The sequence below is a fragment of the Vulpes lagopus genome, chromosome 8, assembly GCF_018345385.1.
Source record: "Vulpes lagopus strain Blue_001 chromosome 8, ASM1834538v1, whole genome shotgun sequence".
NCBI lineage: Eukaryota > Metazoa > Chordata > Mammalia > Carnivora > Canidae > Vulpes > Vulpes lagopus.
This window is the reverse complement of record NC_054831.1, coordinates 74776033-74799736: the sequence shown is the minus strand read 5'-3', so window position 1 is coordinate 74799736 and position 23704 is coordinate 74776033. Positions and strand designations below refer to the sequence as shown.

The 23704-nt window shown below is 41.8% G+C and overlaps 1 protein-coding gene across 2 annotated transcripts in view; it reads left to right on the top strand.

Moving 5' to 3' along the window:
• Window positions 1-17343: 17343 nt before the first annotated feature.
• CELF2 (CUGBP Elav-like family member 2) overlaps window positions 17344-23704 on the top strand; it is a 518459-nt gene continuing 512098 nt past the window's right edge. The window contains exon 1 of one of the 2 annotated variants that reach the window (XM_041765402.1): window positions 17344-17721. In XM_041765402.1, coding sequence (XP_041621336.1) covers window positions 17669-17721 — 53 coding nt within the window. In that variant the 5' untranslated portion in view covers window positions 17344-17668. The remainder of the gene's footprint in view (window positions 17722-23704) is intronic. The other variant, XM_041765403.1, reaches the window with a different exon arrangement.

The window sequence follows — 23704 nt, the reverse complement described above, 5'->3', positions numbered from 1 at the left end:
TATAATTGAGTTTATGAGACTAGAGAGGGGACAAATATGTTGGGGCATGAAGGATCTATCCTGCATTCTTTGGCATAGTGCCTGGTGAGGTCAAGTTCCCAGGGAAGATTCAATAGGAATCTTAAGCAAATACAATGACCTGAGAGAGGAAGCCATCCAATCTGGATGATGAGAATGTAAGATGTCTCATTGCTTTTCTACCTGGATGTCTAAACAAGCACATGCCTCAGAGGCTTAAGCCTCAGATGACCCTCCTGCCTCCAAAACCTTAGTAAATTGTAATCTCCCAAAACTGAGACCAAAGCTAGGAAAAGGGAGAAAAAATTATACATTAACTGAGAACTAAACTGCCCTGGTGACATGGGAACTCAAAAAGATGAAGCCAAGTTAAATGAAAAGTTAAGACATATTTCTTCCACACCTGAGTTATGAACTGAGATTTGTATTGTTCTATTTATTCTGAAGAGTAATCACCTATTTATCTATCTCCCTAATTATAATATGGCATGCCTTGCACAGAACATAAAGTCTGGCTAATCATGGTGATCAATAAATACATGTGAGAAGAATAAATAGATGAATACATGTTTTAGAACCAAAAATGAGTCACAATTAAGAACTCTGAGAATCTCAGTCTTCTGGGGAGAGAGACAAGGATGCAAGTAACTGTGGAGCAGTGGGTTCCAGTGGAGAACCCACTGGGGGCAATGGGGCAATGGGAACACTGGCATGAACAACTAAAAGTCTTGCTGGAAGTCTAGGAAGGCTTCATGGAGGAGATGACATTTTCACTTAGATGTGAAGGTAGACAACAGATCATGATAACCAGTGGGATCCAGCATCAGGCCTAGATAATGATTTCACCCATTTAAAATTTGGATACACACCACTTACACTGAAGGTCAACACACAAAGTGCAAAGATGTATCAAGGAGCGCACTGAGTGCAGAACCTGGGAAGAGGCATTTGGAAAGATAACAGTAGAGTGTGTGTTTGTGTGTGAGTCGCTCATTCTTCTTCACTTCTTTTTCACCTACCTACACTTGTATAATCTCTGCAACTTACATTTGTATTGCATGTTCAAAAACAGTGTTCTATGTGTTGACTCTCCCATGTCATAGAATAGTGCTATGGTTTAAGGTTAAAAAGTAGGTTTGAAACTCAGGAAATTTTGGGTCTAGCTTTGCCCTATTTTCTCCCTAATCTTTCCTACACTGTCAATTCAATTAAGTGAATACAATATATGGTCAGTATGCAGAAAGACTTGAATGGGACCAAATACTTTGCAAATATCAAATCCTTATTCAACCCAGGGCCTGACCTAAGGAGAAGTAGGCTCCTCTGTTCTTTGGCCCCTTCCGTTTCACCTTTACAAAACCTCCAGTCTCTCCTTCTGATTTGATCTTTTCTTCCTTTTCCTCTTGCTTCTTTCTCTAAACTCTGAACGCTTGCTCCAGCATGGAGCATGGCAGTGTAAAGCTTTCTGTTAGCAAGCACTGGTCCCACCTCTGTTGCTACAAATTGAACAATCAAGGCCATCTAGCCCAATGGTTCCAACCCTTCAGTCTTCATCAGTTTCATCTGAGATTTTTTTTTTTTTTTAAGCCAGTACTCATGGCCTCATTTCAAGATCTTTGAAAATATTCTGGGGTGAGGTCTAGACACAGGTGTTTCTAAATGTCTCCCCAAGAGATTCTAAAGTAGAGTCAGGATTAAGAATCACTGATCTAAGCTCTCCCTCCATATTAGGTTTTGCTTTTTGTTTGTTTGTTTCTATAAAATGGTCGTTGGCTTGAACAATATTTAGGAAAGCTAGCAATTTACTAGTCTCTGATGTCCCGCTCAAAGGCCCATAATGGTGGATCCCTGGGAGAAAAGTTTGGTGAGCATTGGGAGTTACAGGAAGAGAGAGTGAAGCTGGTTGCAGATAAGATGTGAAAAGACAGAGAGAGAGGTGGGACTCTGACACTTCTGTACCTGGTTAGTCCTGGTATTTCTGATAGTAGAGGGTTTTGTGTTTTGCTTGGCTTTGTTTTGTTTTCTTAAGAGAGATAAGCACACTATCTTTGAGGAAAGTGCCTTTAAATCATACCTTTGGACATATACTAATATTATTTAAATACTCTGGCTCTTTTGTTGTTTTGTTTTGTTTTGTTTTGTTTTAATTCAGAGTCTACAGCCAAATAGCCATTTTGCAGAGCTTTCCAGTCCCACTCCAATTCTGTACATATGAATAAGAATAATAAAAGATTCTTAAAGGCACTTACTCTGGAAAATTTTTTGAAAGATTTTATTTATTCATTTATGAGAGGCACACACACAGAGAGAGAGAGAGAGAGAGAGAGAGAGGCAAAGACACAGGCAGAGGGAGAAGCAGGCTCCCCGCAGGGAGCTGATGCAGGACTCCATCTCAGGACTCCAGGATCACGACCTGAGCCAAAGGCAGACACTCAACCACTTAGTCCCAATCTGGGCATTTTTAACAAGAGGAGAGACACCCAGTGCTTCTCCGTGTGGCTAAATTGGTAGTACAGATCAATTACCCTAGAGATCTCTTCCCTTCCCGATTTAAGAAGTGAGTTGCTGACAAAGGAAATACTTAGAAAGCCAAGGACCTCAAACATCTGTGGCCTCTAGGATATGCAAGGGTTTCTGTGCATGACACCATTATCTAGAATCCTACACATCGGCACAACTCTGATTAATCTGTCAATGTGTATTAAGTTGGGGTTGGTATAGACTTCGAGTAACTGTTTCATTGGGGGCTTAGTATATTTCAAGAACCAATATGCCTCGTTGATAGAACAGTCTACTCTTCCGAGTCATCACAAAAACACTAAGAAATCAAGCCATTTCATCCAAAAAAAAAAAAAAAAGCGTTTTGTGAAAATGAACCCACTCACTGAGAGAGTCTTAAGTGTCCTTCTTCTCATGTGAATAACTAGTATTTATGGGAAGCCCATAAAGTAGTAGCATTGAGTTTCCTTTTCTCCCCTCAGTGTGTCACCTTGATTGTTCTTCTCCATGAGGGAGAATATATTCACCTTTTGCCTTCTTTCGGTCAGAACATTCAAATTCTTTGTGACATCAATTAAGTCAATGTGACGTTTCTCAGCCATCATGCTTCATGGTCCGTAATGAGTCTGTCTGGACCCCTAATTTATTTGGGGAAAGTAGTGGATTGTGGGGTGGGATAACTGAGCTTCAACCATAGACCCCCCCCCTTCCCACCACATTTATTACTTGTATGGCCTCAAAGTGTTTAATTGAACTCTCCGATTTTCATTTATTTAGTAAATCTGGAGGGCCTCTGTGAAGATAATGAGTTAGTGTCTAAGAATGTGTTTTCTAGCTTCAAAATTCTATCCACATTTAAGGTATAGTTCTTATCTTCTTTCAGAAAAATTAAGAAATTCCTTCTCATTGGGGATTTTCACAATTTCTAGTTAGTAATAACTTTCTTTGGCAGATAGTATTTTTGCAGACTGAATGGTGTCCTTCAGAAAGATATTGAGGTCCTAACACCCAGGACCTGGGCAAATAGAGTCTTTGTAGGTGATCAAGTTAAGATGAGGTCATTGGGGTGGGCCCCTAATCCCATATGATTATGTCCTTATGGAAAGGGGGAATTTGAACACAGAGGTAGAGATACCTAAAGAAAGAAGACAGCCATCTAGAAGCCAAGGAATGCCTGAGGCTACCAGAAGCTGGGGAGAGGCCTGAAACAGCTACTCCCTTGCAGACCTCAGAAGGAACCAGCTTTGCCGACACTTTGATCTCAGACTCTAGCCTCTAGAATTGTGAGACAATAAGTGTCTGTTGTTTAAGCTACTCAGTTTGTGGTATTTTGTTATGGCAGCCCCAGGAAACTAATACATTATTATTTCCGGAAGACCTGAAATGCCCTGCAGCTGAAGTTCTGAGCAAGAATCTTTTCTGTCTCCAGCAGGGGCTGTTCTCAAGCAAAATAAGAATGGGAGGTTATGATATCAAACTTGCTGCCTTTGAAAATGTTTCTGGGGATTAGATGGCTTGAGATATTTAGCTAGACACATGAGGCCCCACATCACCTGTTTGGGAGCCTGGTGTGTGGGTACCTGTCCTCCATGTACCCTCACCTCCACTGTGTGATTTCATGTCGCAGGCTCTGATCCATGAATATTTACAATGGAAATTGAAAATGTTTAATTATATAATTTTGACTTTTCAAATCAAATTCTACTGTATTTCTGTGTCAAACCTATTTTATTTTTTTTTATTAGAGTTCAGTTTGCCAACATATAGCATAACACCCAGTGCTCATCTATCAAGTGCCCCCGTCACCCAGTCACCCCCATCCCCCGCCCACCTCCCCTTCCACCACCCCTAGTTCATTTCCCAGAGTTAGGAGTCTCTCATGTTGTGTCTCCCTCTCTGATATTTCCCACACATTTTGTCTCCTTTCCCCTTTATTCCCTTTCACTATTTTTTATATTCCCCAAATGAATGAGACCATATAATGTTTTTCCTTCTCCGATTGACTTACTTCACTAAGCATGATACCTTCCAGTTCCATCCATGTCGAAGCAAATGGTGGGTATTCGTTGTTTCTAATAGCTGAGGAATATTCCATTGTATACATAGACCACATCTTCTTTATCCATTCATCTTTCGATGGACACCGAGGCTCCTTCCACAGTTTGGCTATTGTGGACATTGCTGCTAGAAACATCGGGGTGCAGTGTCCTGGTGTTTCATTGCATCTGTATCTTTGGGGTAAATCTCCAGCATTGCAATTGCTGGGTCGTAGGGCAGATCTATTTTTAGCTCATTGAGGAGCCTCCACACAATTTTCCAGAGCAGCTGCACCAGTTCACATTCCCACCAACAGTGCAAGAGGGTTCCCGTTTCTCCACATCCTCTCCAACATTTGTTGTTTCCTGCCTTGTTAAGTTAATTCTCACCATTCTCACTGGTGTGAGGTGGTATCTCATTGTGGTTTTGATTTGTATTTCCCTGATGGCCAGTGATGCGGAGCATTTTCTCATGTTGTGACCAAAACTATTATGAAGAGTTACTTTCAAATATAAAAAGGAAGATTCACAAAACTTCCCTATGTACTTGGCTCAAGTTTGCATTACAGCCAACTCTTGTTTCTTGTGATGATCAATAAATAAGTCCCTAGGGATCCCTGGGTGGCTTGCTCGGTAAAGTATCTGACTCTCAACTTTGCTTCAGGTCATGATCTCAAGAGTCTTGAGATCGAGCCCTGAGTCTGGCTACATACTGGGTGTCATGGAACCTGCTTGAGATTCTCTCTCATCCTCTTCCTCTGCCCATCCTCCATTGCTTGTGCTCTTGTGGTTTCTCTCGAGAGAAGAAAAGAAAGAAAGGAAAGAAAGGAGACGAAGAAAGAAAGAAGAAAAGAAAGAAAGAAAAAGAAAGAAAGAAAGAAAGAAAGAAAGAAAGAAAGAAAGAGAAAGAAAGAAGAAAGAAAGAAAGAAAGGAAAGAAAGAAAGAAAGAAAGAAAGAAAAGGAGAAAAAGAGGGAGTGCCTTAGTGCAATGATATCAACCCATCGTGCATATTAGCATCACTTGGAAGTTTTTAGAAATACTGATGCCGGGGTAATACCACCCTCTGAGATTCCATTTCATCTGGAGGATGTACTAGACATTGAGATTTTAAAGCTCCAAGCCAAGATTGAGAAGCTCTGTGCGAAAGCATAGGTTCTGGAGTCAACCACAAGTGAGCTGGGGTTATGGTCCACCATTTAATGTCTGTGCTACTTTGGACTTGCCTCCGCTTCTGCTTTCTCATTTGTGATACAGAGATATATCTCATAGTCTTTTTAAAAAATATTTTATTTATTTATTTTTAGAGAGAGCACACATGAGTGGGGGGATAGGAAGAGGGAGAGAAGCAGACTCCCTACTAAGAGTGGAGCCTGACCTACGGCTCAGTCTCAGGACCCAGAGGCCATGACCTCAACCAAAATCAAGAGTTTAACCAACTGAGCCACCCAGCACCCCAAACCTCATAGCATTTATGTGAGCATTAAAAGAGATAATGCATATAAAGTGGCCCATATTAAGTGTTATCAAGAATAAGTATTTCCTTTGATGACTTATGGATTTCTGGTCATGTTGGGTATTTAGAAAAGACATTGAAAGTGACCCTAGATACCACATCATAAGGTTATATAGTTGGCTTATCATAAAACTTAGATCTAGATGATGAGAAGTCTTTAGTCACAGCTTGTGATTCATCTGGAAAAAGAAAAAAAAAAAAGAACAATCCTGTAAAAGGTTAATTCTTTTAAAAGGAAGTTATAGAGCAGAAACCCTTGAAATATTTCTATATTTCTCAATCTCCTCTGACAAGTTTTCTGTACTCTGTAATTCAACTCAAAGAACAGAAAGCAAGTTAACAAAAAATAAATAGCCTAGCCTTATGTTCAAGAGGTCACGGGAGGTCAAAGGTGCTATAGGAATGAGAAGGACTTTACAATTATGCAAAGTGAAAATCATAGACATAGTGAATATAATAACCCCTCTGCACCCTCTGCCCCCACAGGACGTATTCACCTTCTACTCGTTTTGATCTTTATTTGCCTGTAAGGATTATGTTATTAAAACACACACATAGATATTAAAGGAAAGGCCATAGAATAATCCACCCCCATTTTCACAGAGAACTCATCACCTCTGAAAACTATTTTCAAGTTTCAAGGCGAGTGATTTGAGATGCCTCCTTTGTAGAGAGAAAGCATGGCCAAAACGGAGCAAGAATCACATTATGGAGTTTCTGTTATAACTTTAATATATGTTAAATATTCAGTTATAAAAAGTTTCCCTTTGCATTTGTAATTATAAACTGACACATTCATTTAAACATTGTCAACAAGAAGTCAGAATTCTCACTTTTTAATGCTTCAGTGGAAAGAAAGCCCTTAAGGTTTGACATCACACACACACACATACACACACACACACACACACATCTCATTTTAAAGATTCTATCAAGCGTTTCTTTGAAAATGAATTACTCTATTTCCTGATCCAATAATGTCAGCCTAATGGCTAGGATACACTTGTTTTTATTCTGTAATAATGTGAACAATTTTCATTTTCTCTTTTTATTTCATACTTGTAAAAACACAAGATGCTTTCAGTAAAATAGAGAAATTAGAAAAACAATGGCTGGTTAAAAATGAAATCCAGATCTTTCTCTTTGTTTTCCCCATTTTCATAAAACGCATGCTCTATAAACAAGAGAAAGGGTCAAACAAGCTGGTTTCCAAGAAGCCTCACCCTTTAAGCAGAAGACACCCAGAGGGGGATGTGAATAAAGATTACCGTATGTGTGCAGCCGTAATTCTGTAATTAATTTGTTTTGAGCTTTGTGAAAAGCATGCTTTGTCCTGACAGAAAGAGAGGGCTTTGTCGTTTTCACCAGTTATTTTATCCTAACTCTCAATCGCCTGAGCCTGTTACATTCTTTTTTCCTAGACTGAATACTGTACTTATTGGCTACATTCCGTTTTCTTGTTTTTAATCCTCTTTTATTAAGGTGACTATCCAGACAAGCATATGTCAGGGGGGTGGCAGTGCCAACACAACCTTAAAGCTTTCTTTTCTGTTCCCAAAGCCACGCCTCTCCAAACAGCTATGGAATGTCCTAACATTTAAATAATAAAAGGATCTTTGGCGGAGGAACTGCCCAAATCAGACCATCAGTGGTCTCTACCACTAGGTTAGAATATTGCTGGACATCACCCAGCTACATCATTGAAAAGGTTGGATGTGATTTGAAGGAGAAAAGAAAAATGGAGCTGAATTTAGGCAGAAAATGTTGGGAGTAAGTAAGCCATAAAGGAGTACAAAAATGAGACAAGTTTTTAGACCCCTGTTTTTCAAAGAAGCTTCCAAGGGATTAGAAGGAATGATTTCATGAATGCGAACATGATCTATAACCATGTCGTTGTGTGGACATATCGAGAAATATAAGATCAGAGACAGACTTCAAAATAGAACCATGCATTTCTTTTAAACTACTCTGTATCTCCTAAAAGGATTACTAAATAGATAAAATAATATGAGAGGAGGTCATACATCTCCAATTATAAAAAGAAATACAATGGAGAGAACTTAGTAACTAGCAAAGGCACAAAAAAAAAAAAAAGATTGAAATTATGCTAATTGTCTACAGCCATACCACTCTGGATGTGCCCAATCTTGTCCGAAATTATGCTAGTCATTGTATTTGTGTATGTTTCCTTCCAGTTGTTTTTGCATTTGTTTTGCACATAAATGTGGATGTTGGAAGTCACAAATGTGAAGTCTGTCAATATGTTGTTTGATCCTCAAGAGTGTGTGTGTGTGTGTGTGTGTGTGTGTGTGTAAAATCTTAAGTCAACAATACAAATCAGAATTCACCTAAAAAAAAGGATTTCTGTCATCCTTGAATGAAGTGCAAGATCTGGTATAGTTGTGGGCTCCACCCGTTATGGCAAGAATAGATTGGGTAGGACTCCTGCCCCCAGAGGCTCATCTCTCTAGCCAGCAGCACTCCCGCCTCTGCATTGCTGTTCCTTAATATTGCTGAATTTCCATTGCCAGTAATTACACATTTTTACAGTATAGATAGATTTTTTTCAGTAAGAGTGAAACAGGCCTTCAGTAAGAGTGGGAAACAGGAAAGACTGGTGGTAGAGGGAGGAAACATAATTGTAAAGGAGAATGAAGACTGAATATTCCAGAAAAACTGGAGAAAGGAAGATTGTTGCATTTTAATGAACATCTTCCCTGCCAGCTTCACTCACTATGATACTTCTGTGGACTCTTGGCAGTTGAGTTTACAGTCCCTGGTAGGAATACAAAATATTGATAATATGTTATATATAACATACTATGCCCTGCATTTTTCGCTTATTTAAAAAGTCTTTCAAAGATATTGCACCAAAGCATGTTTTTTTTAAAGCATGGTTTTAATAGCTTCATAATATCCCATTTTATAGTTACAACTTTGTAGGCGTAGATATTTTTAATGTACCTTAAATTGTTGGACGTTTAGGTGGCCTCTAATGGCTCATTAATATCATTAGTATTACAATGAATATCCTTCTACATAAATCTTAAAAGCCTTTGGAAGTGAAATTTCTGGGTCAAACAGTAAGAATATTTTTCAAAAATTTTTGGCATTCATTACTAAATGCCTTTCTCAACAACTAAACATTCACCAGCCATATATGAGTGGGTCCATTTAATTGTACCTCATTCTGCCATTAGGTATAATCACTTAAAGATGTTTACCAATTTGATGCGTAAAACACTGTATCTCGTTGAATTTAACTTATACTTCTTGATTCTTACAGAGATTTTATGTGCACATTTTTGCTTTGAGAGAGTATGTATGAATGACGTGTATGAGGGTTGAGGCAGGGGTTGTTGTCTCCTATATAGGACCAATTAGGGATGGATGTCTACAAAGGAAAGTATGAAGGCAACCAAGTGGTCATTAGATTACGATAGTTGTCTCAGAAAGGTGGCTGAGAAAAGTGGTTTTTAAAGGGAGGTGAATGGATGATTGGGGAATCTTTGGAGATCTAAGAATAAATCTATGGTTTCTGCTTCTACCTTGACCTATGAATTAGATATGTTCATGGGAAAGTCTTAGTGAAATCACCATGCTCATTAACTTAATCATCCATTTGAATGACATTTTGACCTTAAAATTCTTTACCCTTGTTTCTGATTGTCAATTACAACACACCCACCATATACTGAACAAGAGTAACTCTAACGAGTTTGGTGGGTTTCAAATCTTGTCTCTGCCACCAACTCACTTCAGCCATCATTTACCTCTTTGTGTGCCTTAGTTTCCTTGCCTGCAAAAATGAGGACAAAAATAGTCTGCCTTATAGGTTGTTATGAGGATTTAGTGAGTTATTTTTTGTAAAGACTTTAGAACAGTGTCAGGTACATAGTAAGTGCTATAGGATTGTTAAATCTACGCAATATTCCTCTAAATTTCCCTTCTGGCCCTTCTACTTATAACTGTGTCTCAATTGTTTAGTGATCTAAAGAAATGCTTAAGTACATTAGAAGAAATTAAATATATTAGGGAACCCTTCACAATATTTTGTAATCTAAATGTAATCTTTGGGGAGTACCCTTGGATTTTCGTATATTGAGATATCTTAAATTGTGGCAAACTGGCAGCTGTGTTTTGTTTTCCTCTCTCTAATGAAGAATAAAATAGGAATTAGAGGAACCAGTTGGAGCTGTGTCACAGGCAGTTAGTAATTTCCAAACTTGCCAGTCAACAAAGAATTATTTTCGGTGAGCTCGAGTCCCAGTTTTTACAGCATTAATGTAATTATAAGTGATTTTAAAATTTCTCATCAAGTGGTGACTTACGGAATCTTTGACATTGGTTGCCTATTAGGTTAATTGATTTGAATTTTTAACCTTTTAGAAGAGTTTAGTGCATTTTTGTTTCATCAACAATATAAATAGTTATAGTTTCTATTCACCCCAGATCCTACAGGGCTTCGTTCAATGCAGACTCTAAAACTATTCCTTAAAAGTATCTACAATAATTGTTTTTAGAATTGTAGCGTACTTTGCATCAGTACTTCTCAGTACTGCACTCAGAGTGGTGCAGGTCTGTAGATTGTAACCAATTGCAAACAAAGTTTATAATTAGAGGTAAGAGTTCAAACATGCATAGCAGTTCTATAACTTTATGCCTATTAATTCAATAATTTAAAAATGGGATTTGTACTTTGTATGCTTTGTTTGTTTTTCCTAGTAATTTAATTAAATATGATATAATTGGACTGAAGTATTGGACCACAATGTATTGGAAACAAAAAATAAAAAAAAAAAAAGAAAAGTAAAAGAAACATGGTTCTTCACCATGGAGGGAAGCACTGACTTGCCTAGTAGACTAATGGGAACCTGCTTTGGCATCCTGACGGATCATTTGATTGCCAAATAAACCATTTATACAATCAAATATTATGCAATATGTGTTTGTTGTGGTGGTTACCACTTTACATTAAATTGCCAAGTTATGAAGTTTTTAAATCTGTATCTTCAAGTGACTTTTCTGCACACCTCAATTCCACCTAAGTCTGCTGGGTTTTGATTCAGGGAGAATGATGGAAGGCTTATCTTTGTCTCTTAGTGATTCAAGGGCGATATTCCTGGTCAGGCAATCCCTCTCCAGGAGCAGATGCCGACACTGCTTCATTGACTGGAAACTTGGCAATTGTGCTTGACTTTTCTCTGCAACTCAGATATCCCTTTTAAAAACCAATGAGGAGTCCTGTCTTTACGCACACAAATGCCAGAGCAATCTGAAACTGCCATTTAAAGAAAAACAAAACAAGATGATAAGATCAACATTGCAGGTTTTATTCCCTGGCCTGGGACCCCAGGGACTATCTGAACAATACATCCTTCTTCTGGGCATTCCTTTGTCCCTGTTGGTGTAAGCCGTGAATCCTAACAAAAGCAGACTGGAAATTCAAAGAAGGGCATTACACAGCTTTGAAAATCTCATCTTCCATGGCAGTACAGGAGTTAAAGCTTGAATTTTCTTTTTTTTTTTTCCCCACTGTATGTATCAAATTTGGCCTGTGATTCCTTTGCATGGCATGAAAAGCAGCCGGCTGGGTGTGAGTCTCCTCTCCCTTTCTCACTTGTAAAATATGCCTGGCAAAGACCCCACATTCCCCTCCCCCAGCTTTAATCCATTTTGCCCTCCTGTTCAGCTGACTAAGGCTCCAGATGAAAAAAGCATTCCTTCCCAATTACTAGAAGGGCTTCGCATCAGTAGAAAATATTCAGTATATATGTTAGACCCCCAGTAACATGTTCGGCCTTTCCCTATACTTAGCAGGTTTTGTAGCTGTCTCTTTAGAGACCCTTTAGAATTTTTAAAAAATAAATAATAGCAGGTTTGTGTGTGTGTGTGTGTGTGTGTGTGTGTGTGTCCCATAATAGCAATTCTCAAGTCATTGACGTAGCACCAAAACACACATCTCTGTTCGCAGGCTTTTCATTGCATCAGGTGTTGTGAGCCAAACATGGAAGCACTTGAAATTCCATTCAAGTTATATTCATTTATTTAAAGACAGAAGAAAAAACGACCATCTTTGGAAGTTTGTCTCTACAGACATCATTAAAGTGAAGATATGTACAATACACATTTTATGTAACTGAAGATTAATGGTTAACTATTCAGGTACAGATTCCTTACAGCAGGAGCTGATGTGTGGTGCAAGAACAAAACACAGCAGCTGTGTTAACTGCCAAGTCTCTCTGTATAAAATAAATATAATACAGAGATGCTGCGCAATTTACAAAACGTCAGCTTCAGTCCATCTGAGCATATCAGTGCTACCAAAAGTTAAAAATGCATTCAACTAGCCAGGCTTAAGACAAGAAGCCTGGGTGGCATTTCCTAATTCCCAATATTGATATCCAATATCTAATAAGATACAAGCATACTTTAATCATATCCCTGCTTTGCTGAAAAAGCAATCTCAATGTGGCTTTTTATGTTTGGCTTGTAACTAATACACGAGAAAAGCTTTAAGAACATTTAAATAAATGCATTTTGATGCCTACTTGATGACATCAGGGTGCCTTTACAGACCACCACAAATGAAAAATAATAATCACAGTGATCTTGCTATTTTTATTTAAAAGTCCATCTAGCCTAGAGCTACTGGATTCAGCAAATAAAACCACAGGGTACGTAGTTAACGTTGACATTTGGGGTGGTGGAGAGGGGAAGCAAGTATCTGTTTATTAGTAAGTATGTCCCATGTAATATTGGGGGGGTGTATAACACTAAAAATTTACTCGTCGTTTCTCTGAAATCCAATTTTAACAGAGGGTGCTATATTTTATCTGGCAACCCTCGTCTATCATCATTGCCACACTATGGTTTGCTATGAAAAGCATGCAAACCTGGATCCTATTTCCAGGGTCAAGAACAAGTGCTGGAGTTTCTGAGCTCCCTCCATCTGCCAACTTTAAAAACTCTGGCATATCAACAAGACCAGGAAAGCTTCTTTAACAGAAGCAGAATGCATTTCCAATTAGTCATTTCAGTTTCTTATAGGGAGAGAGGGACCTTCCCCACTTGAGGAGAAGTTAAGAGCTGGCAAATAAGAAAAGGAAAAATCTGGGACAAGCAGAAGGGGAAAGAATCTTTATCAGGAAGTTACAGAATTAGGAATAAGTGTAAAGGAAAACTTTCTAAAAGAGAACAATTATTTAGGATAATCATATTCCTAGGAATCCAGAGACAGAGAATGAAAAAGACGATATAAAAATGTGTAATTTTTCCCTAAAGGGAAACATTTTAAAATATTTTTTTTTATTTTTCTTTATTTTTAATTTGTTAAGTTCTTGACTCCCGGGAAGTTAGACATTTTGTGGGAGAGAAATTTCCTGAGACATCATACCTGCTTTCCAAACCTCTGTTCAATAGTCCGTCTAATATTTCTTATTTGCCAGCGGATGGAGAAGGCCTGTTTTCTTTTGTTCTTTGGCTAATTCACACCTCCAGGTGCTTCCTGCTTCTCTAACAGAAGATGAGCTTCCACAGATCTCCAGCTTTGGCTCCAATGACATTGACCATGCCCGTGAGAGATGCTGTAAGACCTGGGTAGCTTCATGCTTGCTGACTCTCTCTCAGCATTTTTCAGGGTCTTCGGAAGGGCCTGGGTCCAGTGTGAAATGCAGACTCCTGGGCTCCCGCTGTTGTCTCCTTCCTGACATTTTGCCTTTCAATCTGCTTTTCCAGGTGACCTGAAACTCAGTATCTGTGGAAAGCACAGGCTCATGGGGCTTGGCGCTTTCCTTTGTTTGGATGGAAAAGGTACAGACAGTGGGGTTGCTTTTTGTTTGGATTTGGGCTTGGGTTTCTGTACTTGGAAAGAGGAAGGGGTAGCATTGGGACCTTCAGTTATGTGAAAGGGAGAATGTTGACTCTTGGGCTGGTAGTAGCAGGACAATTCATGAGTATTGCTTTATACGGATTGGATTCTTCTTTAACACATACGGACCATTCCCAAGAGCCAACCATTGAAGAGCCATTATAAGCCGCGACAAAATAATCTGAGCTTTTAAAGGCATACATTTATCAAAATAGGAGAACAACACAAATCAAACTAAAACTCATACAATGACATGGAGGAAGATTATATTTTTTTGGCCGAAGTTTTCACAAGGCTAAGCTTAACCTTTGTGTTTTATATACAGACATTTTATTATAGTTTTTCCTGAGTTATAGATGAACAGTTGGCCCAGTTTTGAACAGGGCAGTATTTTGGTTTATTTTTAGTGAACACCCTCACAGGTGAAGGTGGGCAAATCATTCTGATTGGCTTTCTCTTAGTAGGAAGGATCCACCTGATACGAAGCTGTTCAGAATCAGGAACAGAGTGCTTGGAGGAAGGGGAAAAGGAATCCGTGATACACAGGCAATGTGGAATTGCTCTAGAGGGTATGTGAGAAAACACTTGGTCCTCAACATTAAGAAAGCAAAAGCCAAAATATTCAGCTTGTTTTGGACTCCATACAACCTTTAACAGATCATTCCTCTCCCTCATCACCAAGTACTTCCAGGAAGTGGATTTGCAAGTGTGTCCTGAATGCGAGGGCTCTCTAGAGAGCCCTCAACGCATGAGGTTGAAGCAACCCCTCTTACCCATCCCTAACCTGATTCCAGCCCCAGTCCTAACCCCCCTCAGATGCTTTCTGCTCGAACATTCCTCTCTGCTGGAGGGAGGGTGCACCTACAGTGCTGGTCCCGGGGGCCCTGGGGTCCCATAGGCACACCTTCTGGGTCCCACACCTCCCCCAAAGGGTGACTAGCCCTGTCAGCCCAGGCCATCTGCTTACTCTCTGCCTGCCCAAATGCCCTCAGCTGCATTAACAAACTGGGGGTGCTTCTGGCAATTTACCTCATTAATAAGTTAGTCATGAGGTCTGAATGATGAATATTCCTAAAGAAATTAGAGCAGTTCCTTCTACCTAGTAATAAACTTTCACTTGTAATCTCTTTCTGTACTGGAATTTGGTGCAGATTTTTTTTCCAAAGGAAAGTTTCTACCGCCTTTAAAAAGTTTTTGGAAGGACTAATGCCTTAAAATGTTATTTCTAGTTAATGAGCATGCTTTTGTCCTTTTGTCCTTTGACTGGAAGCCAGGTCCCTCTCCCTTTCACCCATTAACCCTGAACCCCATGAGTTAAGGACTCTTTCCCTTTCTTTCCCCAGTTCTGAATTCAGGGGTGTGGTGGGTTAATGATATAAGGATGATGTCATTACAGTCACAGAAACTATTCCATTATAATCTTTTGTTTTTTCCTTTGCTAACTTCCTAAAGGGAGAAACATTTTACTAATTATCTAAGCATTCGAAGCCCTTTGGAGGTACACGCTGCATAAATGCTATTATTATCACCCACATTTGGTGAAGTCCTGGGAATTAGATGTGTTATGTACATGTTTACACATTATTATGCTGTGGCCCAAGATCCGCAGAGGGACAGCAACACAGCCCAGGAAGAAACGTGAAGCCCGAAAGAGGCGATGGTTTTGGTAAAGGGTCTGACCTTCTTTTTAATTTCAGCATAAAGACGATTGTACTTCTAAACAGAGTCATTTACAGCCATTAAGGAAAGTGTATTTGACTGTAGAAGAACAAGTGTAGGTCGGCTGAGTGCTGCAAATTTTAAGGATGGGGCCCTTAGAGAAAAGGAGGATGGGGAAGGGATTTAAAATGCTCTGAGGGGCATTTGGAGTTGACTAGAACTTCCACATCTTTCCCTATGGAGATTCAGGAAAGAACAGAGATCTCTTGGAAGGTTCAGCCTCAAGGCAAGAGACAGGAGCCCTTCCTCCTGGCTGACAAAGATTATGGGTAGTAACGTCATCACAAAATTGGAATCGTATCTTGTTCCCTTTAAATCTTTACTTTTCCCCCCTGGGGCGGGTCGGTGGCTCAGTGGGTTTAGCATCTGACTCTTGGTTTCACTTCAAGTCATGATCTCAGGGTCTTGGGATAGAGCCCTGCCCAGGGTTCCATGCTCAAGGGGGGAGTCTGCTGGAAATTCTCTCTCTTCCCTGCCCTCCCCCCAAAAAAACAATCAATCCTTAAATCTTTACTCTTCCTTGTTGGGCAAGTCCCTGGTTGGTGCAAGTGTGTCCTTAACACCCCCCTAACACCAGTTAAAATCTTTTTTCAACCAAGAGACCAAAAGCCCTAGATCAGTGCCTCCAGCTGGCTTATGTGTCTGGGTAAATTGTTTTATTAGGCCAGTGAAGCTGATTCTCCATTTATGGTAATGCTCTTGAAAATTCCTTTTAAAATAAATGTAAGAAAAAGAGAAATTTGATAGAGAATATCCAGTAAAGCTCATGTGGCACGCAGCTAGGAGGAAAATCTTGGGTGACCTGAGAGATGGGGCTCAGGAGCCCATGTAAACTAGATGATTTCAAGGTCCTTTATCTCCAGAGTCCTGCCAGGACAGGAGGAAGAGCTTCAGCTGTAGAGTCTTAGCTAGAAGGGGGGGAAGGGTGTGGGAAAAGGGGGGGAAAGGGAGCAGAAAACCGTTGCTTAAGAGGCAGTGCTTAGGAAAATAAGAAATCTGTACACTCACAAAGAAACTCCATCAGCAGAGAGGAGAACAAGAGGTGCTAGAGGAGAATAATCCTGCTCTTGATATAAATATATATGCATGTATATTTAACATCTGCTCTGCACAGTCTCAGATGATTATGGAAAGGATGCTCAGCTTTAAAGAAAGGACAAAAGATATACAAGTTGAGGGAGAAAAGCCCACACCCTTCCCCCTTGTTCAGAGAAATTCTACATCCCTTCCTTCGTGCTATTTACAAACAGAAGAAAGAAAGAAAGAAGGAAAAAAAAAAAAAGCGGTGTAGTAAAATCACTGCCAGAAAACACACAGTACATTCGAGCTTGTTAGCAGCCCGATCCCAAATTATTTTTTTAAAAAAAACAAATCCTAAAAAATTTAAAAAATTAAAAAATTGAAAAAGCAAATCCTCACAGTCATGTAGTTACAGCGTCTGAGGGAAGCTCTGAGCAGGATGCTAGCGTCCCAGAACCCAAGCCACCAAAAAGAAAAAAAAAAAAAAAAAAAAAGGAAGAAAGAAACCTAACCAGTCTTCCGACAGGAATTTGAAAGCAAAATCTGCGAGGCAGGAGGGGTGCCCCAGAGGAGGAGGCTGCATGCAGCTCGCCGTAATCTGTAAATGATTGCTGCTAAAGTCTGGAGGCTTCAGGCTTGATCTGTGTTTGTTCCAAAAGAAAGCCAAGGAGGACGGTGTTAATAAAGAGAGATTTAACCGAGAGCTGTGCTTGGAATAAAGTGGGCTACAAAAAGGTCAAATTTGATCAGTTGGAGCAGATTACAGGGGCTTTAAAAGGTGGTGTGGAGAAATGAGCCGGGCCGGGAAGTAACCTAGCGCAGGACCGCTGTGGGGGCGGAGGGCGGCCGGGCCGCGCGGGCTCCTCGCTCCCGGGCCAGGAGGGGGGCAGAGCCGGCGCCCCGCAGCCCCGCCGCCCCGGCCGGCTCCCCCGCGCCCCGCGCCCCGCGCCCCGCTCCCCGCCCGGCCTGCGCGCGCTCCCGCCCCCGGACCATGGTGTCCCTAACCTCCGACTCCGAGCCTCTCAGAGACTGGAAAGTTTTAAGGTAGGCCTGCTTCTCTTTCTCTCCGCGGGCTGGCCCCGCTCGCCGCCAAGTTGCGCCCCGCCCGCGGGGCAGCGGGTGTCGTCGGGGCCGCGCAGCGCAGGGCGCGGGGTGCAGGGCGGACCCGAGACCCCGTGCGCCCACCGAGCCCAGGGCGCGGGGTGCAGGGCGGACCCGAGACCCCGTGCGCTCGCCCAGCCCAGGGCGCGGGGTGCAGGGCGGACCCGAGACCCCGTGCGCCCACCGAGCCCAGGGCGCGGGGTGCAGGGCGGACCCGAGACCCCGTGCGCTCGCCCAGCCCAGGGCGCGGGGTGCAGGGCGGACCCGAGACCCCGTGCGCTCGCCCAGCCCTGGGCGCGGGGACCCGGGCGGACCCGAGACCCCATGCGCCCAGCCCAGGGCGTGGGGAGCAGGGCGGACCTGAGACCCGGTGCCCCCAGCCAGCCCAGGGCGCGGGGAGCAGGGCGGACCTGAGACCCCGTGTACCCAGCCCAGGGCGCGGGGAGCAGAGCGGACCCGAGACCCCGTGCGCCCGCCCAGCCCAGGGCGCGGGGTGCAGGGCAGACCCGAGACCCCGTGCGCCCACCGAGCCCAGGGCGCGGGGAGCAGGGCAGACCCGAGACCCAGTGCGCCCAGCCCAGTGCGCGGAGACCCGGGCTGATCTGAGACCCTGTGCAGCCAGCCCAGGGGAGCGGGGACCCGAGCGGACCTTGGGCCCCGTGCGCCCAGCCCAGGGTGGCAGGATCCGGGTGGACCTGAGACCCGGTGCGCCCAGCCCAGGGAGGCGGGAGGCGCGGGGAGGCCTCCGCCGCGGGAGGGGGTGCGGGGCGCAGGAAGGGGCCGGCATCCCCGGAGGGCGCTCGGTGGGGGAGCCGGACCCTCTGGGACTTCAGCTGAAGAAGGCGGACTTCTTCCAGAAAACTCTGGTGAGAGTCTGGGCAAACGCACATGTTGGTGCCTCCTCTCCCCTCTCCTCTCCTTCCCAGGTCTAATTGAGAAAAGCCAGTCTTAGGAAAATCTCAGCTGACCCTAATAACCGAATGAGTACAATGTGCTCAGGTCTTCTCCGACTGCCCCTAAAAAGGTGAACTCTGACTTCTCCATCTCTCAGAGGCCCAGGAAAATTAGAACCCAAGGAGCGCCAAATGGCCGCGTTCGCGCATCGCCCCCACTTGGGTGTGCGACGACCCCTTTGGTAGAGTTCACAATGAATTTTAGGTTTAACTTCACACCAAATGCTATTTCCCAGCCAAAAAAAATATATCCACTTTGGGCGATTTTTAAAATGTAAAAGTGTTGAGTTGAGAAATTTTTATTAAAGGTCGTACTATGGGTCGCCTGGTTTGGCTCAGTGGTTGTGCAGACATCTGCCTTGGGCTCAGGGCGGGATCCTGGGGTCCTGGGACTGAGTCCCACATCGGGCTTCCCGCAGGGAGCCGCCTTCTCCCTCTGCCTAAGGTCTGTGCCTTTCAGTGTGTCTCATGAATAAATAAATAAAATCTTAACAAATAAATAAAAGGCATTCCACACAATGTCATGTTGTCCCAAATACTTCTCCCCTCGGCCCCCAGACATGGTTCCACTAGAACCAAACCAAGACCCAAAGAAGGAATAGAAGTGTGTACCTTACTGGGACATCTTTTTCCTGATTTTTATCTTGTATTAATTAGCTATTTCCTTCTTAAGATTTCTCCCTTAGTGTTTGTTGCCTTGAAAAATAATATTAGACATAATAGAAAAGAACAAGTAAAAGGAAAAATGGCCAATCTTTATTTTCCTTATTTAAGATTCTTACATCTTGTTTTCTAGAGCTTCCCACTATACATGGACATCATATAGTACCTGCCATTTTATAATATGCCCTTTCTTTAAATACCAAACATATTTCCATGATTTTTGCCTGCCCTTCATAACCATAATTTCAATGACTAAAGCACCGTGGTGTTGGTGTACCTTATTTTACTAAATTGCTCTTTTTCTTGAAAATTTAGATTGTTTCCAGCCCTTGATTTGTATGAACAACAACACAGTGAACATCTTTGTGTTTATAACTTTAAAAAAAGTGTGTGTGTTTTAAATAGTCTTTAACTCAATTTATTTGGAAACCACTTTCTTGAAAAGATATGCTTAAGCTATTAGTGATGTGTTGGTAGTACTTAACTTTTTGGAAGAGTAAGGAAAGGGCAGAAAGTCTTTTTTTTGTTTTTTGTTTTTAATTTTCTTACTGAAAGACCACATTGACGGGATGTAGTGATATTTCACATACTTGTCATGGTATTTAGATTCCTTAAAGGACTTCTGAGGGCCTACAATACAACTGAAACAGCTCTCCCAAGAACTGGAGGCTCAGTGTTAGCAGTGGTGGTGATGCAAGGTTCTGGGTGTTAAGAACAATTAGAAAGGTCTTTATCATAAGAACAATTAGAAAGGTCTTTATCATGCAGATGGTGGCTGCAAGAAGTTCATTGTTCAGGAGCTGGTGAGACCGGGTGAAATGCACTGGAGTGCTGTGGGAAAGATCAAAGCGGTTACTGGGGTTCCAGGAGAGGTAGAGTGTCCATCCAGAGCATCAGGAAAAGGTTCCTGAAGTGGGTGACATTTGAGAAAGGTTACTGAAGGATCCGCCCACATAAGTTTTTGCTTTCATTCAATAGCCCCCCAAGATTTCTAGCTGAAAGGGCACAAACATTTTTTATGGGTCTGTGATATTTTCTTGTTTGTAGGTTTAAATGTTATTTTTAATCAAGTGATGGTAAAGTACTTCTGTAAATGTTCCTTTGATGCGGCTATTAGAATAAATTTTATTGTCCTTTTTTCTTTAACTGGATGTAGTGACCTTCTTTAAAAGTTGAAATATTTAAGAGTGCTTTTAAAAAAACATTGTTTTGGGTGATCAACTTAGTAACGAAATTGCGCAAGTCGGTAAGGTGGGCCCTAGCTCCCGGAATGTGTTTGACCACGATTACAAATTTTGGCAGTGCAGCTGTCCAAAGGCCTTTTTAGATAAGGATCCGGGTCTTAATCCATTTAAAACTCAGTGATAATGTTGTCCCCCTCCCCCCCCCCCCGCAAATGTGTGCCTAACATAACGGAAGTTGATTTTATGCCTAGAATAAGTAAAGCTCCACACGCTTGGACTGACAAGGCCTGAGAAAGAGAAACATTTGTACGTTGACCACTTTGGGTGCCCCAGGTTCATTCTGTCCACACCTCTTCTTGGCAAGCGTCATTCCATCAGCTTTTAATTGTGTTTGATCCCTTCTTTGGGAAGGAATTATAAAGGAGCTAGTGTTTATGAACAGCATCTTGACTTCCATAATTGTGTACAATGAGGCTAAATCTGATTCGTTGAACTATTCGTTCACCAGCAGTAAGTGGCTGCCTAGCCTATGGGGGAGGAGCAAAGATAGAACATGACCCTATAAATGGTATAATGTAGCAGGAGAATGAAGCTGTATATGCTAATGCCATACAGGGTCATGTGTGGTATGCCAATAACATGCTTTAGGAACCCACATGTGAGAGAACCTATTATAGTACAGAAAAGGAGCACCATTGCTGCCCTTGTCTAAAAAATGAACAGAATGCTTGGTATACACTGGCAGAAAGGCTTTCAAACCCGCATAATCTGGAGTATTTTCAGGCATTTGTTCCACTAATGCGGCCTGGAATCCTGCCACGCCTCTTGCTCCTGAATAGGGATTAAGACACAATTTTTAAAACTGCTTACATCACATTGTAGTGTTTCAACCTCAGACCTAGTGGTGGGACCCGAGGTCAAGTCACAAGCCTTTCTCAAAAACAGCCTAGTTGATGTCATTCCATCCTAGGTCCATTTTGTCAAATGGGAAAAATCCAGGAATAGAGCTGTTGGCTGTTCTAATTACTGTCAACATCAAGGGGCATAACTTCTACCAAAATACACGGCAACCATTCTCAACAGTAAGACAGACTCCCCTTTTGACCATTGAGAAAGTGCAAACATAAAAGCTTCACTCAAAAAATCAAAATCCTCTAAATCAAAAAAATACTCTTAGCACACAGAGGAGGGAAAAGGAAGGGACAATGAAAGGGACAAGCCTGGTGATATGATTAATGTGGGATTTAATATTCACTGATACTTCTTAAGGGAAACGAGTTGGCAGTTGAGGGAGAATGAACAGGGCGGAGCTCTGTGCTCTTGCCCAGTCCCTGTGTCACTGCTGCGGAAGAGTCTAGAAAACCCCAAATCTAGTTTATTGAGCCCAGAAGATGAAGTGATAAATGAGGTCATAGAACTCATCAGTGGGACACGTCTCCACTCCCCCATCTTCCGTGCTGAGAGGTATGTTCACCACCTTCACTTCCATTCCCATCCCTCCTCCCCTGATTTAAGATGCTAAACCCAGACCTGTCCTCAGAGCTCCCAGATGTCTCCTCAGCATTGCCAGTTTGTGTCCCAAAGATGACTCAAGGTTGCAAACTGTGCCTGTAATCTTAAGACCAGGCTCCTCTCCGGTGCTCACAGGCTTATGAATCACATGGCTCTCCAGCCAGGTAGTCAAATCAGAAAGCTGCGCATCCTCCCAAATCTCTCATTTCCCTCTCTTAATTACATCCTTATGAGGTCGTTTTACTTGGCTCAGACCTCCACACCGTCTCCTCCTAACACATTTCTCTCTATCATTCTTGCTCTTGTAGTCTCTTTTCTACACCAGAGGAATGAGAACACGTGGAAGGCCATCAATCAGATTATATGACCTTCCTGTTTAAAAGCCTCCCTTATACTCTTCAAATAAAAGCCAGTATCCTTATCCTGACCTGCAAGACCCCATCTGACCTAGCCTTTAACTGCCCCTGCAGCCTACCTCCTCTCTCTTTCCCACAGCTCCTCTTCCTCCAACCTCTCTGGTCTACTTTCTTTCCTCAAACAAGCCAAGTTTAAATTGGCTGTAGGATATTTGCATAAACTACTCCCTTTCCTGGCCTGGAAATCTTCTCCTTAGCTGTTTGCAGGGCAGGATGCTGCTTCTTATTCAAGTCTTAGCTCAAATGTCATGTCCTCAACAAAGCTTTCCCTGACCCCTGTAATTTAAAGTCACCCAAAAGTCATTCTCTGGCATATCTCTCCAGTAGGCTAAACCATATAAAGTTGCCAGCATTCAGCCATTTTTAGCCTATAAAAATCTTAATTTTATGTAGTTCAATTAATATTCTCATGATAACATCCATACCTGCTATGGATCACATCAACTTATTTATTCCCTCTCTTCCCCATTAGAATATATGGTTTGTGGGATAATGGTGTATACCCAGGACCTAAGATATTTCCTGGCATGTAATAGATAATGAATGAATGAAGAATGAATGGTCAGTGTTTGTCCCCCCGTCATCAACTTTATACTCCATGAGGCCAAAGGCTTTATGTATTTTGTTCACACTCAAATGCCAGTATTTTCCATAATGCTAGTGATATGTGGGATGAATTAGTGAATTTGAACAAATGATTCCTAACTCCAAATTGAATAATCTTCAGGTTCTCATTCCTGTTCTAATCTGGATTTGATAGCATGAAACATTTTTAATTCAGGTACCTAGTATTGAAGCAGAATTTATTTTTTCTACGCAAGAGAATGATCTATATCAGGGGTTGGCTGAGATAGTAGATACTTTAGGTTTTGGGGGCCCCACAACCTCTGATGTAACTACTCAGCTCTGGCAAGGTAGGGTGAAAGTAGCCGTAGGCAATATGTAAATGACTGGAGCTTGGATGTGATGGGATAAAACTTTATTTACACAAACAGGCCGTGGGCTGGATTTGGCCCATTGGCCATAGTCTATCCTTTGTTATCTAGGCTAATGATTTGACTAACAAGAAAATAGAAGTGGTTTTGACTGATGTTTTCAAACCTCACATGACAAAGTGCATATTATAAACTTGCCTCATGATTGGGAAAGAAATTTAAAGGAGTCTTAGTGATATTTCAAAGGTCAGATATGTTTTAGG